Source organism: Equus caballus, chromosome 5, assembly GCF_041296265.1.
Source record: "Equus caballus isolate H_3958 breed thoroughbred chromosome 5, TB-T2T, whole genome shotgun sequence".
In the NCBI taxonomy this organism is placed as follows: Eukaryota; Metazoa; Chordata; class Mammalia; order Perissodactyla; family Equidae; genus Equus; species Equus caballus.
In genome coordinates, this window is record NC_091688.1 from 31735125 (window position 1) to 31751941 (window position 16817).

The 16817-nt window shown below is 40.7% G+C and overlaps 1 protein-coding gene across 9 annotated transcripts in view; it reads right to left on the reverse strand.

The window, feature by feature from the left end:
- Nucleotides 1–9357: 9357 nt before the first annotated feature.
- The window catches only part of DDR2 (discoidin domain receptor tyrosine kinase 2), a 152791-nt gene continuing 145331 nt past the window's right edge, over nt 9358–16817 (reverse strand). For 8 of the 9 annotated variants that reach the window (XM_070266811.1, XM_070266808.1, XM_023640813.2 and 5 more), the window contains 4 exons: nt 14986–15177; nt 14458–14692; nt 13904–14053; nt 9358–9726 (listed from right to left, as the gene is read on the reverse strand). In XM_070266811.1, the coding sequence (XP_070122912.1) occupies nt 9592–9726; nt 13904–14053; nt 14458–14692; nt 14986–15177 (712 nt within the window). In that variant the 3' untranslated portion in view covers nt 9358–9591. Of the gene's footprint in view, nt 9727–13903; nt 14054–14457; nt 14693–14985; nt 15178–16602; nt 16763–16817 lie in introns of all 9 variants that reach the window. The other variant, XR_011438609.1, reaches the window with a different exon arrangement.

A 16817-nucleotide genomic window follows, 5' to 3' on the forward strand; every position in this document is an offset into this window, starting at 1 on the left:
TGGTTTATTAAGAATTTTATATAGCATCATGCAGGAATTACCAACTTTGAGAAGTTAGAATAGTTTTGGAATGGGAATGTGGAATCAGAGAATCTTAGAACTTCATAGGACGGAATGGGTCTTGTACTGTAACCTTGTACTTCATTGTGTCTCAAACTCTTTGTGGTAAAGGACCCGTTTTGTTATTTCCAAGCCCTCCCAGATGGGTACTTTTGGAAAATACAATAAAGATGAATTACTAGAAAAATGAAACAAAAAGCAAAAGGCATACAAAATACAAGGCCCAATTGTTTATTATTAGATTCAACACATGTAACAGTGCTCTGCCAAACTTCTATAGAAGTTTCTAAGGCTTACTCTAGGTTTCTGTATTTATTGTGAACTGGTAACAATGCAACCATCACCAGTCCAAGTCCACACTAAGGAACCTATGCATCATGTATCAAACTCTACAGAACATACTTTACTTCATGGCCTCTTTCAAAATCTTAGTTTCTTGTGAAAGGCTATGAGACTGAGATAACCTATGTTGGCTTTTGAATATCCTAGAGGCTTTGATTAATTTGATACCAACTAGTTTAGTAATCATTTGTGTTGTACCAGTAAAATTAGATCAGAAGAATAAATATGATTATTTGAACATTAAACTCCTAAATAATGAAAACATCTTGATTATTATTTGGGTGGAAATCAGCTTCTGCCCTTATCCCACCTTCAACTATTCTTAAGAGACCACAGTTTAACAATATTTTCTAGAAGTCCTGGAGTAAAGTTAACCCCAGTCTTTAGAGTTTAGACCCAAAGGCTCCTTTTAAAGTGTCCTAGAGCTCAGAGGTGACGTGTAAAATGAATAAGAGAGGGGACATGGAGTTGTGTGGATATCCTATGAAAAACTCATTTCTGCAAAGAACAGGGAAAGTCCAGACTGGAGACCAAGCATCACCACAATCTTGGGATGACAGTCAGTGTCGGACTGACTGTGAGTTAAGCGAAGGGCGGAAGACTTCAGGGCAAGACCAGGAGTCTCTCCTTCCATCATGATGTCTATCCAAGCCCAGTGCAGAAACCTTGGTCTCCTCTTCCTTCTTTCAACTAAAGTTGCTGCTTTCAAGGTTCTGCAGCCTTCAAAGATGAGCTGAACTGTTAGAGGTGACAGAGAGACCAGGGGAATAGAACTCTCTTGACACAGATGTCATTTAATTTTGTGTTTTTAAAAATATTTTATCACATGTAGGACACTGCTCAATAACAGTCATAACATTTTCATTGATAGGTGAGTGATTGAGTATGGCTTTTATCATCCCAAACGAGTCATCTTGAGTTTTTATTGCTCATGGGCCATATTCCTGGAAACCAGAAGAAAAACATGGTAAGCAATGAACTGATTTATCCCTAACAAACCTTGGCCAAACCTTTGACTATTTACTGCTTCGTATAATAAATTTGCCTCTACCCTAAACCCTGAAAACAGTCTCTGGTTCCCTTTATGGTGCCTGAAACAGCCCTTAGGTAGAAGAGTAAGAGTATCTTTACCCTCCATAAGAGAGCTCTAGTCTGGATCCTAATAAACCTCTCCAGAACTTACTTGCCTCTGATTTGCAAACAGGGGCAAAAGAACAGCTGCCAATGAGGCCATGTAGCTTTCCTCGTGGGTATCTTTCATCCATTTTCTCTTCAAATCGCTATACATCCAGCTTGGCCCAAAACTACTTTGAGAGTAGGATTTTACCCATTTCCTTAGATAGTAAGAGGTCATATGTTGCCTACGCAAGAAGTTATTGTTCTGTAGGACCTAAGGACCAGAAGATATTATAATTGTGTACACTTCTTTTTTGAATACAAAATAAAATTATAAATGGAGATAAATCAGTTTGTGAGTCCTCAACACTTAACAAAATATAGAGTACTCCAAGTTGTTAGTTAAAACATAAAAGAGGAGACATAATCTCTGTCCTTATTAACAAATTATATATTCAGATATTTGCATAATATATACGTCTATGCTGTATCACCCATGGACACATCTATATCACTCATACCTACCTTTAAACCTTGGCAATAGGTGTTGACAGTGGAGTTGTACTTGTTGGAACATCTCTGCCGTCCCTGTTTCTGTTTTTTTCTCCTTCATCCCCAACCCCACTCCCACCACACACTTACTTGAATCCATGCACTTTGGTCCTGGAATCAAACCAGACCCTCTGGGGGACAGAGTGTGCATTCATGAGTGCACATTCATGAATGATTTAGATCCATTCCCTTATCTAACATGACCTCCAATGAAAAAATACGTTCATATTACTCAGAAAATTAAAAGTATAAGGTATTCTTCAGGGGAAGTAAGAAACATGTTGTTTTGGATGGCATCATCCTAATCTCTATTATCAAGGCTGAGTCTGTATTCTGGTTGTTCATAGTGGGTTTTTTTGCTTTTTGAATGTGTGGGCAGTCTTGAGACAGGCCGTATTTTGATTTAGAAGAGATTTTTGTGTATCAAACAAGACAACTTTGTAACAACCACAATAAAGGATCCCCATTTAATTCTGGACTGGATTCCCTAGCACTGGACTAATGTGACTGAGAAAATCTCAATCTCTAGTGTGTTTGGTATGCTGGAGACCATGATGCTTTTCTTCCAATAAACAGTCAACTAATATGTGCGTGGCCCATGTAAATAACCCTTTGCTGGATATCCTCAACAAACTGGTGTCCACACCACACACCCTCAGCTCTGTCCCCACACCCCACCGCTTCTCTAAAAAGGATATAAGAGTGTAAGGAGTGAGGGTAACAAGTCCAGAACTGTGCTGTTTACACAGAAAGAAGGATCCATCAGTAGCATATTTCTTTAATCATTGTTATTTACAATTTATCATCTGACAGACTTACAGAGAATAAATAAAGAAAAGAAAATATACAATTGGTATCTCATTTCTTTTTCTAATACAGAGAACTTTTACGCATTCTATTTTGGAATGACTATGATAGTTTTAAGCAGAAATTAAATCAGTTTGCTATTTACCCCTTGACAAGACACATCATCCTCCCAAGCCTGCAGAATGAGGCCCAGATGTTTCCTCCTCATAGGAAGAATGCATCACATTGCTTCAGAAATCCAGTCCTCAGAAAGTTACCAGACAACAGGGCAGAAGAATAGCAATATCAATGAATAGCAAAGGACATAAAATGAATAGGCTAGATTACAAACTGTTGGTGTGTTTGCAGGAATTCTCCCAACTTTCAATTATTTCTAAGCCTCTTTTCAAGAGAACAATTTTTTATTCAAAGTGATTGCTTTATCCCATTGTGCTTTCCCTTGAGTCTCTCTGCAAATTCTTCCTTTACATGCAGTTGTGGATGTGGGTAAGCATAGGATAGTCTGGGACTCCGATCCTCCTCCTCTAGAGGCCTGTGAACTTGTTGATAAGGTGTCCGGAGGAGAAACTAAAAAGCTTATTTCAAATGGGCTGGGTTTGAGGCCAGAGTCTGGTGCCTATTCTTGATGGGGTAGCCTTTAGAAAACTGCCTCGCATTGCTGTCCACATACCCCAAAGAATAAGGTATTTCCATAGCTCAATTTCACCGTCAGAAAATATATGAATGAAGGATGTACTTCCCAGGTACAAGCCTGGACACCTTTTCTCTTTCCTCATTCAAAAATAAACCTCCTCTACCTCACAGCAAAGCAATTTTCCCTAAATTCACCCCAGTTCTGGTGGAGGACAAGTTTCTGTGTCCATCTTTTATTCATCCAAAAAAGAACATTCAGCAAATATTTATTGAGTGCTCACTCTGTGCTAGGATATGGGGTATGCAGTGTGAACACAGTTATAATCTCATGACCCTTAAGTAGGGCAGCTTAAAAATGCCATCACAAAACTCTAAATCATGATTCAAGAAACCAGACTTTCTACTTCCCCCCAGGTTGCTGCTATGTTTGCATTGAATTTGGTCCCATGTGGTTGTTATTCCATTTAAGAACAGACATTTAGGCAAATGAAATTTCTCTACTATTCTGAAAATAGTGTTTTATCACACATTAGGGGTCTATACCATGATACTCTATTCCTTCCACAAACTATCTCTGCTGCCATTAACTAAGTGCCACCTAGCTGTTGACCAAAATACTAGTTTTCCCTAAAGTCCTCTCCTTGCCATCATTACAAATCCTACTTATTTATAGGGACTCCAGGAATCATCTAGAATATCCTTCTATACCTGATTCTCTAGCCAGCAAGCTATGGGCAGGTCTTACTATCTTTTGTGTTGCTGAACACTTCTAAGCTGCTGTTGGCTTGTTCTAGATGCTAAGCAGCCAAACTAGTCAGGAAATGTGGATGCACTCTAGGCAGGATATTGTATGTTGATAAAAGAACAGATTAATTTGTTATATTCTCTTTAGAATTTTGTAGTATTGTATCCAGATAGTGTCTTTCCCACTGTGTCCAAGTAAGAACGGGTTACAAATCAGCATGGGTTCAAAGTATTCAGAAATGAAATAAATACGTGTGAACAACTGGTGAAATCTGAGTAAGGGCTGTAGTTTAGTTAATAGTATTAGACCAATGTCAATTTTCTGTTTTTGAAAACGGACACTGGTTATATAAGATATCAATGGGGAAAGCTCTGTGTTAGGGTAAGTCCATTCTGTACTGTTTTTGCAACTTCCTGTGAGTCTTAAACTGTTTCTAAATAACAAGTTTAAAAAAAAGGATACAGCCACTAAACAATTAGCCACCACATGTCTGCCGCCAAGCAATGCAGCTAATTGTAGCAGAGAACTCAAATGCCAGAAATCGAATCACCATTCCAGTCTCTTTCCCTAACAATTCAGCATTCCAAGACATTTACCAAGTGGAAAAGACATTAATCTGCCTCTATAAAAATGTTAAATTTCAATTCGGAAGGATTTCCTAGTGTAGATCGAGGTCTGCAACTTCCAGAAACATTTAGGGACCTACCATATGCACTGCCAGAGGTCAGAGTTCTTACTAAAAAGACAAAGGTGGCAGTTCTATAAATTCAATTTAGGATCAAAGACTTAATAGCCATATATTGGGGGTAATCTAAGTATTAACTGTAATTTTCTTCATTTTTTGTAGTTTTGGGCAAAACAGATGCGGTTCTGTTTTAGAATATTTCCTTGGAACATCTTCATCTCTTTCCCTCTCTCAGACACTCCCCTTCTTGTCTCCTTTTACTCAAAACACATGGCTTAGCCCCACATCATGGCTTTCTTGTGGGAAGCCTGGATGAGACTAGAAAAACACATGGTTCCAACATGGCACATACCTCTTTGTGCAGATATCAAACAAGGTTTAGTCTAGTCTAACTTAAGCCTATTGTTTCAGTTTCCCTGTGGCCTTTCTGGGCACAGCAACGATGAGCATTATTTTAAATGGATTTCATTAACAGAAGCAAAAGACAGAAACACAGAGATCCGTGAACTACCATAAATTCCCCATCTCTAGGTCTTTATTTCCAAAGCAGCTCTTTGGAGTTTCCAAAAGCAGTTCAGGCAAAGAGTTGCTTTCTTCTGACCAGCATTAAACCCCAGCACTTGAAGTGGCCTATCTAGAATCCACAGGTGCTCAAACTGCCGCCGACCCTCACTCCCTCTGAAATGAAAAGGTCATTCCCTGATGGTTGCTGGTGTGTTTTTATGTTCATCATGGACGTCCCTGTTCTTTAAACCCTGAAAAGCTCCTTTCCATTTCATACACTGCACCTGACTTTTCATTTTTTAATAAATATTTTTATAACCTCTATTACCTAGAATGCCTTCTTTCTCCATACATATTTATCTTTTATCTTCAAGACACTTACTTTTTCTGCCTTCTCTCAGGTCTCTCTTCAGAGAGATTTGCTTTCATGCTTCAGAATGTATTCTCTGCAGCACACCTGTTTCTACCTTGCTTGCCCTGACCTTCCCCCATCCCTTCTGGAGCATTCTCCATTACCTCTTTTATGTAGCCTTCTTTCGAGCCCCCAGTGGCCTCCCCGTTCAGTCACATGCACATTCGTTTATTCATTTTTGACTCCACTTCCATACAGTGCTTTTTGTTATACTGTCTTGTACACTTGCAAGTATTCTTTCCACAGCATTAAAATCACATTTCTCCCTCGGGTGCCTCTTTCCCCTCCAAATCTTTTTGAGTACATATGTGTCTGGACAGCACATCAAGATTTGGACCTAGCTATCAACACATTAACTAGCAAGAGTATAAATTCAAATCTGACAATGCAAAACCACAATCTGGATATAAAATATTTCACATACATCATGGAGAGGATAACACTACAGAGGTAACAAGGCCTCACAGTTTCTCATCCCTTTTCCTATCTCCTTTCCTAAGTAATTCCTAGCTTCATTCTTCTCATTTAGATTCGAGCTACTTTTAAATTCTATGTGCTAAATCTTCACCATGGACTCTGTCGCATCTCTTAGATTTATGCTGCTAAGCTCTGTGGGTATGACAAGGCTGGAAGTTAAACCTGTGTCTGATATAAGTCTCAGTGCCAGAAAACAGAGCCTTCCTCATCCCAGAAAAGGATAACTCTACGTGATAATACAAATTTGCCAGCCACCTGAAACAGATTACTTCTCTGACTGAAGGCCAGGAAAATCCAGACACACTAAGTCAATTTTAAATATGACTTTTTTATATGGGATCATGAAATGCAACGAATTGAGGACAGAATTGTAGAAAGAAGTAAGTGCAGAGATGTTAGGCAAAGGAAAGGGAAATGATATTAATTTCTCTTGCCACATAAGAAGTCACAGCATGGTCTGGAAGGAGCCCTACCAGAGACATGTGGATAAAGGGGAATAGGCTGCAGGCCCTGATTTCAAGTCCCTTTAGTTCTATTGAAGTGTGATGATTAATTTCCTGTGTCAACCTGACTGGGGTACAGAAGGCCCAGATTAAACGTTATTTCTGGGTGTGTTTATGAGGGGGGTTTTGGATGAAATTAGCATTTGAGTCAGTGGACTGATGAAAGCAGATTGGCCTCCAATGTGGGTGGGCATCATCAAATCCACTGAGGTCCTGAATAGAAGGAAAAAACAGAGGAAGGGGGAATTCGCTCTCTCTGCATGACTGCTTGAGCTAGAACATCAGTCTTCTCTTGCCCTTGACTGGGACATATGCCACTGGCCTCCGGTTCTCAGAACTGCACCGCCACCAGCTGTCCTGGACCTCCAGCTTGCAAATGGCAGATCGTGGGACTTCTTAGCTTCCGTAATTGTGTGAGCCAATTCCTTATAATAAATTATATGTATATATATGTATATATATATATAATAGGAGATATATATATATCCTATTAGTTCTGTTTCTCTAGAGAACTTTGAATAATACATAAAGTTAGCACTGATTCTGAAAGCAGAGTGTGACACGTCCCAAGGTATAAGACAACATGTCTGGCTCTGTACCTACCTAATAGATAATGGATGTGGAAACTTGTGGTAAACTTTAAAGAACTGTACGATTAGCAGGTGTTACTGTTACTACTATTATAGTAACTTCCCCTCATGATCCCTTTTGCTGACCACAATTTTCAGGGCAGGAGATGACCAGGTAATGGAGTTCATGTCAATTGTACATCAAATTATCCAGGGAGCACTGAACATATCAGAACTGGAAGAGACTTCCAGACATCTAATCCAATTTCCTCATTTTACAGATAAGGAAACACAAGTACAGAGAGGCAAAGTGACTTGTCCAAGATGACACACTTGGCTTGGGGCAGGAATAAGATCAAAGCTCCCAAAACAATGCTCTCCTGACTCCCAAACCAACCATCCCTCCAAAGTTCGTCCTGGAAGAGACAAGACACCAGAGTCACAGAACAACGATGGGGAAAGGGTATTTGCTAGGAGAAGGAAGATGACCTGCAAAATGAATCTTGGGGATTTGGGATTTATGCTTCTGCTGTGGCCTGGAGCCGTGCTGAAGGCTGAAGCGGGGGAACACTCCAGTTCCTGAGGGACTGCGTAGAAGGTGGGCTGGGGGAGGGCAACAGAGCAGACCCAAGGGGCTAAGACTATTTCTTCTAAGCTTGGGAAGCTTACTCTGTAATCTGGTCTTGATTCTCCTCAGCGGGAATTGAGGATTCCCTTTTCCTTCTTCCCACTATATCTGAGCATTTGTGGAGTGTGAAAGCTCAGAATCTGCTCTGAGGGAACTCTTAGTTGACTGAGTATCAGTTTCCGTGAATTCTGAAACCAGAGCCTCGTGCCTTTTTTTCTGCTGGTCATACTACCTCCAAGGCAAGAGTGTGTATGCTAAGCAGTAGCACCTGATGACTTCTCGTTCATGCTCACCCTGCACCTCTCAAGGACTTGGGGTAGAAGGACATGAAATATCATCTCACACAACCATTTATCTTGTGTTTGAAAGCCTACATGTTTCTTGCCTAGTTCTTCAGCCTAGATCTGAACCTCTTCAGTGACAAAGGACTCCCCACCTCTGGAGGCAGCCCACTCCTCCTTGTATGTTCTGCCTCTGGCTGTGTTTTCCCTAATGAGTGGAAATAATCTCCCTGTAACTTCCCCTCATTGGTCTTAGGTCAACCCTTCAGGAACACTCAGGACAGATCTATTCCTTATTGTACACAGCCTTCAGATATTAATGCCTGAGAAATTCAACCCCCAGCCCACAGGTCCCGTAGGTGATTCATCCATTAAAAGAGCTGGAAGATGTCTGAACAATGTCTGAACAAGATAAAGAGGAGGACCCACTGCAGAAAAGAATAGCACACCGGATACCTGTCCTCCATAGGCCTCTTTTCCCGTGCCCATTCTCTCTTCAAGAATCCTTCTGTTCATGAGGTACTTTTTCTTTGCAAATGACAATTCCCCTTCATACTGCCTTGCTGTAGACTTTCTTTCCTATGCACATCCTCCGTATTTCCCATGCATGTAGACCTCAACCCTGACCCCTGCCCATGAATGAACAAAACATCCATTCCGAGAAGCTGGGGTTTTTCAAGCATGGATCATCTCCTTTGACAGGAGAGGGAAATGCAGAGTATGGGACATGTCCAGAAGCCAAACTAAGAAACTAACCCATCTGTGATTAGTTACTCAATACCATTTCATCAGATTCTCCACACTTACCAAGGGTTTTCCCTAAGCCTAATCTCATGTTTCCCAAGAAAATAGTATTCTTCAAGTTTTTCTTTCTGAAAATATTTTTTAAAAGGTGACACAGAAAAAAAATATTGTAGAATCTGCACATTTATAAACACAAGCATATTTAACCTTTATAAATTATCTAAATTATCTAGCCTTCCTTATCCAACAATTTGGTATATCAAGTAAGATTCCTTTACTAGATTTTATCTGCCCTAGGCTTTTTTTTTTCTTTTTTAGTTCTTTAATGTAAAAAAAAAAATGTATATATGGGTTGAGGGTAGACAGTGAGGGAGTGGAGTGGAGGGAGACAAGGGTCAGAGAGAGGTGAAAGCAAACAAGCCTCTCTCTCTCAGGCCCATTCAACGTCCAGATGGAGTGGCTTAGGCATGCATGAGTGGTAGGTCTTGCGAGGAGGACCTGGGCCATCAGAATGTCGCCAGGCATTGACAGCATCATTCATCCACTTGTTGAAGGAGCAGAAGGTGGATTTCCTGGAACGAGGGACGGTGCTTGGTGTCCCTTCTCCAGCAGCTGAGCATCAGCTTATACACAGAGTCAGGGCAGATGGCAGGCTGGGGGAGGTAAGTCTTTGGAAACAAAAATGAACAAAAAAAGAGAATATTAAGAAGAAGGAGAGAAAAGGAAGAGTATTTGCCCCACACTTTGACTGCCCACTCCCCACTTTCTTGAACTTGATAACTGAAATGGGCATGGTATCTATTCTTCCTACTCATGAGAATTCTAAATCAGATTGGTCCCTTGCCCATTTCCTTTGTCTTTTCCAGTTCTCTGGAGGAGGATTTCCTGATGGGCCATTCCATGGTGCCCACTATCATGTAAAAGATGAAACTGAAGCAAAATGATATCTCAGACTGGAAAGGACGTGGTTAGAACACAGATCCTCCATTCATGGCCCACTCATGTGGAGGTTTATCTTGGTTGAGCCAGCCACAGCAGGGGCAGAAAGTATGTTAGTTGCCTCAGCTTTTCCATTGGAGTAAAATCTTAGCCAGAAGAAGAAACTGGAATGTAGGGTGTATCCATGTAACTTCTAACCATAATGTCCTCTGTGCTCCCTCTCCCCTGTATTGGCCCCAGGTAGAGAAGATTGGATTTCTTCTTTACATTGTTCACCAACACCTGTGCATTTACCCTCTCTACAGCCCTGCATTCCACCCTATGGCTGTATTTGGCACTATTCCCAAAGCATCAGTTACTGACTACTTCCACCTGCAAGACGCCACTCTATTGACCCCCCAGGCCATCTTCTGCTTGCTTGTAATCTATTGCTATCATCTCCTTACCTATGTTTTTGAACATCCTGGTATATTGACACATTCCTTAACCATACCTAAATTTCCCAAGCTCTTTGAACCATAGGTCCGTCTGCAGCTGGTTAATCATTAACCACTTCCTCCTGCCCTGCCTTCTCGCATATCATCCCAGCCTATATCATACATCACAGGAGCTCTTCTTTACCCAGAGTCTACTTATTCCCTCTGCCTATCAACTATTTTTTTTGTTGAAATATAATTGACATATAACATCATGTTAGTTTCAAGTGTGTAACACAATGATTTATTTGTATACACCACAATAAGTCTAGTTAACAGTCATAACCACACAAAAAAATTACAGAATTTTTTTCTTGTGATGAGAACTTTTAAGATGTACTCTCTTAGCACCTTTTAAACATACAAGATAGCATTATTAGCTACAGTCAGCGTGTTGTACATTAGATCCCCTGGACTTACTTATTTTATAATTAGAAATTTGTACCTTTTGACCACCTTCACCCACTTTGCCCACTCCCCCACCCCCCACCCCACCTCTGGCAACCATTAACCTGTTCTATGAGTTTTTTTTTTTTCAGATTCCACATATAAGTGAGATCATATGGTATTCGTCTTTCTCTGTCTGACTTATTTCACTTAGCATAATGCCCTCAAGTTCCATCCATGCTGTCACAAATGGCAAGATTTCTTCCTTTATCATGGATGAATAATATTTCACTGTATATATGTGTATATATATATATATATATACACCACATTTATATGTATAATACATATATTATTTTTATATATATACCACTATATATATATATATACACACACACACACATATCCACCACATTTTCTTTATCTATTCATCCACTGATGGGCACTTAGGTTGCTTCCATGCCTTGGCTATTGTAAATAATGCTGCAATGAACATAGGGTGCATATATCTTTTTAAGTTAGTGTTTTCATTTCCTTCGGACAAATACCCAGGAGTAGAATTGCTGGATCATATAGTAGTTCTATTTTTAAATTTTTTAAGGACCTTCATACTGTTTTCCATATTAGCTGCACCAATTTACGTTCCCACCAACAGTGCACAAGGGTTCCCTTTTCTCCACATCCTTGCCAACACTTGTGATTTCTTGTCTTTTTGATAATAACCATTCTAATAGATGTGAAGTGATATCTCATTGCAGTTTTGATTTGTATTTCTCTAATGATTAGTGATATTGAGCACTTTTTGATGTACTTACTGCCATTTTAATTGGAAAAATATTCAGGTTCTCCTCACATTTTTAAATTGGATTATTTAGTTTTTTGCTATTGATTTTGTGAGTCCCTTATCAGATATATGATTTGCAAATATTTTCTCTCATTTGGTAGGTTGCCTTTTCATTTTGCTGATGGTTTCCTTTGCTGTTCGGGAGCTTTTTAGTTTGATGTAGTCCCATTTGTTTCTTTTTGCTTTGGTTGCCTTTCCTTTTGGTCTCAAATCCAGAAAATCATCACCAAGACCAATGTCAAGGAGCTTTCTGCCATCGGCTCTTAATTAACAAATAAAAAGGCAAATAACTGCGACTCCTGTTGGAATATTGGATGAGATCTGACAAGCCTAACTCAGTATGTTACAAATGACTATGGCTACAAAATCCCAAGCATTAAAAAATATATATCACTAATATTAATAAGGATACAGGATAACAGGCACTCTCATATACTACTGGTGAAACTTAAAACTGTTAAGCCTTTTCTGGGGTGTTAACACCCTAGAAAAGTTATTTTTCTAAATAACTTTAGAAAAAACATTATATCTGTTTTGAGCCAACAAATGTTAATAAAAATGACATAATAAATAATTTAAATTCTTAGGGTTTCCCTTTTCAAAATTGTATAAACTTAGCAAACAATCAAAGTTATGTTTCATAATAATTATCATATGTGTGAAATTTCATTACCTTTCTTAACATTAAAAACATAGACTTTTAAAACTGTATTTAACTTTTAATTATTTAATTCCATCTAGACCATGAACTTTGAAGAAAAGTACTATCTGGGAATTCTTCACAGTTTATAAAGATAAGTTGAAAACAAAAATGTCAAGTATATTTTTTAATTATTGAAATTATTGTCATAGACTTCCAAGCACCAGCTTTAATTGGCCATAGGACTTCCCGTAGGTCCACCTGGTGCCCACGATGTATTAGTCCAGAAGAAAAAAACGACATTTTTCCTTGGTCCACTCATTTATCTCATGCACACAGGAGTAAGTTTGCCTTTTGCCATGGTAGAAAGCAATTACCTCACAACCAAGATAATTTAGATACCCTAATACCAAAATATCTACAGAGAATCCAGATAAAATTAAATTCCAGAACCCCTCCCTCTTGTTTTCAAACTGCGTATTGCATTATCCTTTGTCATTCCCTTATCTTTTGCTTGCTTGGATCTATTTAAGCCACAGAAGATCCACTTTTTACTTTCTGCAACAGCCTTCGCCCTCTCCCCAACTTTTATTTTCCTGCTTGAGATACCACACTCCCAGGATGTGCTGCAGCCAGGCCACTTTGCAGAGGTTCACTGCTCCAGCCACGTCAGCAAGCCTCAAATCCCACATCTCAAAGGAACTTTAAAAACTGCGCCAGGGGCCGGCTCCGTGGCCGAGTGGTCAAGTTCGCCCGCTCCGCTGCGGCAGCCCAGCGTTCAGATCCTGCGCGCAGGCATGGCACCACTCGTCAGGCCACGCTGAGGCGGCGTCCCACATCCCACAACTAGAAGGACCTGCAACTAAGATATACAACTGTGTACGGGGGGTTTGGGGAGATAAAGCAGAAAACAAAAAAAGAAGATTGGCAACAGTTGTTAGCCTAGGTGCCAATCTTTAAAAACAAAACAAAACAAAAAAAACTGAGCCAGACAAAAAAATCTTAGAGTATCTTGGCTGGGAACTGGCGCCTTTGTCAGCTTGGAAACCCAGGTTTGCCTGAGCTCTGCGGGGCCACAACAGCTGGGCCCAGAGGAGCCTTCCAGGAGCAGTAAGTCCAGGATGCACCTGATCATCTCTAGGCATATAAGTCTAGAAACATTGCTAAATTTTTAACCAATGCTAATAAATCTCTTATTCACTTTTAAACTTACGTTTTTGTTCTTATGTTTTTCAACCCAGACAACCCACACAGCCTAGATTAAGAAATGGATCAAACATGAGAGATAGGATTTTATTTCCTGGTATCTTTGAGTTGGTATCTGTGACGTGACCCCCTCATGCCCTCCAATGATCAGCGGGTTGACACATGGATAAAGCAGAGTATATGATGCCCGAGGAGGACCTTGGCCTTTCACATTATCTGGATAGTTAGCAACCAAAGACTCATCCAGGTAACCAATCTTCCAGCTCAGGCCTATCCTGCTAAGTCAAAACCTTCCTTTCTCTCTCCTCCAAAGGCATCCAAGTCCACATCCATCCATCCCCAACAGGTCTCACCTGCCTCCCTTGGTCTCGGAAGAACTCTCCAGTATTCTCGATGACCTGTTCATCTGACAGCTGGGAATAAGGCTGCTCCTGGCAAAAGGTGAAAGTCTCCCACAGAGTCACCCCAAAGGCCCAAACATCACTTGCTGTAGTGAATTTGCCCTGTTTAAGTAAGGAAAAGAAGAGAAAATCAGTATAACCTGTGCACAACAAGAGCAGGTTAGATTTTTTTTTTCTCCTTCTTCTCTCCAAAATCCCCCAGTACATAGCTGTACATTCTAGTTGCAGGTCCTTCCAGTTCTGCTATGTGGGATGCTACCTCAGCATGGCCTGATGAGCGATGCTAGGCCCGCACCCAGGATCTGAACCGGCAATACCCCGGGCTGAGGATGTGGAGCGTGCGAACTCAAGCACTCAGCCATGGGACCAGCCCCCAGGTTAGATTTTTATAATCTAGAGTTATCCCCATTCCCCTACACAGGGCAAGGAATGCTGACCCTACGTACCACGCACCCCTGCCTACATGTCAGTTGCTAGGGTAGGGCTTACAAACGCTGGGAACTCACCAGTAAGATGCTCTCCCAAGACATCCAGCGGATAGGGAGCACTGCCCGGCCCTGGATCCGGTAGTAGTCACCACTGTACAGGTTTCTGCTCATTCCGAAGTCAGCTATCTTGATGGTATAGTTCTTACCCACTAGGCAGTTTCGTGTAGCCAGGTCTCGGTGGACAAAATTAAGAGAGGAAAGGTACTTCATGCCAGAGGCAATCTGGGTAGCCATAAACTTCAGGTTGGCATAACTGAGGAAATATGAAACAAGAAGGAAAGTAACCTATGGAAAAAGGAAGCCATGAAAGGTACACATCTGAAGTTGATGCTAACGAACTGGGGTTTAAATCTCAACATCCCTTCTCTATTCTTCATGAATCCCTTTGTTTTCCCTCAAAGTGCAGTCACTCCATTATTCCCTGCACGCTATCCTCGCCCACCATCCCAGAACATTGATGAACCTTAAGCTTCACCACTCCCCATCTTCATCCCCCAGGTTAATCTCATGAACACAAGGAAGAGAAGGAACACCTGGCTTATTTACCTGACTGTGGGTACATTGCTGGAGGAAGAACTGGGAGGCTCATGGCGGGAAAGAAACTGATTGAGATCTCCATTCTCCATGTACTCAGTGATCATGCACAGAGGATCATCGGTGATGCACACAGCTAGAAGACGGATGATGTTTGGGTCCTTGAGCCGGGACATGATCTTTATCTCCTTAAGAAAATCATTCCTTTGGAGGACACAGACATAGATAAACCCAGAGGTTGCAAGAATTAGAATCAAGAGGAGGAAGAAGACACAGCAAAGTCTAGTCCTACCCATGACACCACGTCTTGTTTCCCTTTGGACAGGCTTTGAGAGGGTAGAGAATTGGCACTTGGAAACTGTCTCATTCTAGTCATCCTGGAATATGATGCACCCTTACTCAACTGCAATCTTTGAGAACGTGAACCATGGCTTATTCACGTTTGTATCCCTAGTATCCAGCAAAAGACCTGCCACATAGAAAATGATGACTATTTGCTGAATCAAATATATGCTGCTGAAAAGTACTCTGTGGAATGAAACTTTTCATTCTGGAAATCACATCTTAAGTGTGCTGGGGTATTTAACTTTTTAAAAAGCCGTGGAGTCATTCTATTAAGAAAGTGAAGAAACTTTTGAGAAAGTGAATAATCACCCTCTGGTTTATTTGATAATTCTTTATTTTCTCATACTGGCTTTTTCTTAATACAGGGTACACCAGCAGCCAGTTGCAAATACATTTAGTAGCCTGTTCAAAGCAGAGCAGTTTAAAGGTCTTGGTGGCAGTGGGGGGTTATTTCAAAAGATGTACTCACTTGACCAAGACTAGTATCTGTTTGAGTAAATGGTGACAGGCACCCTTGAGTCACAAAGTGGGCTGTAACCTTCCCAGTAACATTATTTGAATTAGTGAGACCAGTAGCCCACATTCTCACAACTGTTGGAGCAGATCAGTTATAAGTCTTCTGTGAGCTTTCTAGGAATCCTGGACTGCAAGTCATAGCATGTCAATATAAAACCCTTGAAATAAGTGTAGTCCTGATGCAACACCTCCCCTCTTTCATTCTCCCTTCTATCCCAAACCGGAGGTTTCCATGGCTTGGCAGGGCCCAGAGTCTAGGCCACCCACAACTGTTAAATTGAAGTGGGCACAGGTGGAGGGACACCAAACCTCACCAACCAAAACAATGGGTAAAGACTTTGTCATATCCTGTGGTTCTTCTTTCTCCTTACCACTTTCTCCAATCATGTGCTAAAATTAATATTAGGAATACACCATCTCTCTAGGGGAACCAGAGGATGTCACTTTTCATTCATACTAGTATCCTTAAGATCGAAATTCTCAGTTAAAATTCCAAAACCTCCACAGTTCCATTCCCTTGTATTTCTGTCTTCTTCATTCCACATCCTGCCAGTTGCAAGACTTTTAATGGAACCCTACGACATTTCTTGAAATTTACAATAATTTCAGGAATAGGGATAACAAACTTTCTCTCACTTTGAATATCAATGAGACAAATCAGGCCAACACAAATGGGAACATGCATTTGTTACCCAGATGTGCAGATTTCTCTGAGACACATCCACCAGCTTGCAATCAGCATGCCTCTCTGGGTGAGGATTAACTCACCATTACTGTAATGAAAGGCTGTCAGACAACGAAGTATGGCTGGAAACTGCAATTTATGCAATTAGCCAGTTTGGAAAACTGCTAAAGGACTGTGGATCCTTTTGCTTTGAGGTCCATGGATACTTTTCCGAGTAGAGGTAGCTTCTCATTTTGGGGCTTGCTGGACACAGAAGAAAAGAAGCATAAAAGAGAAAAAAAGGGATGAGAAAGTAAAC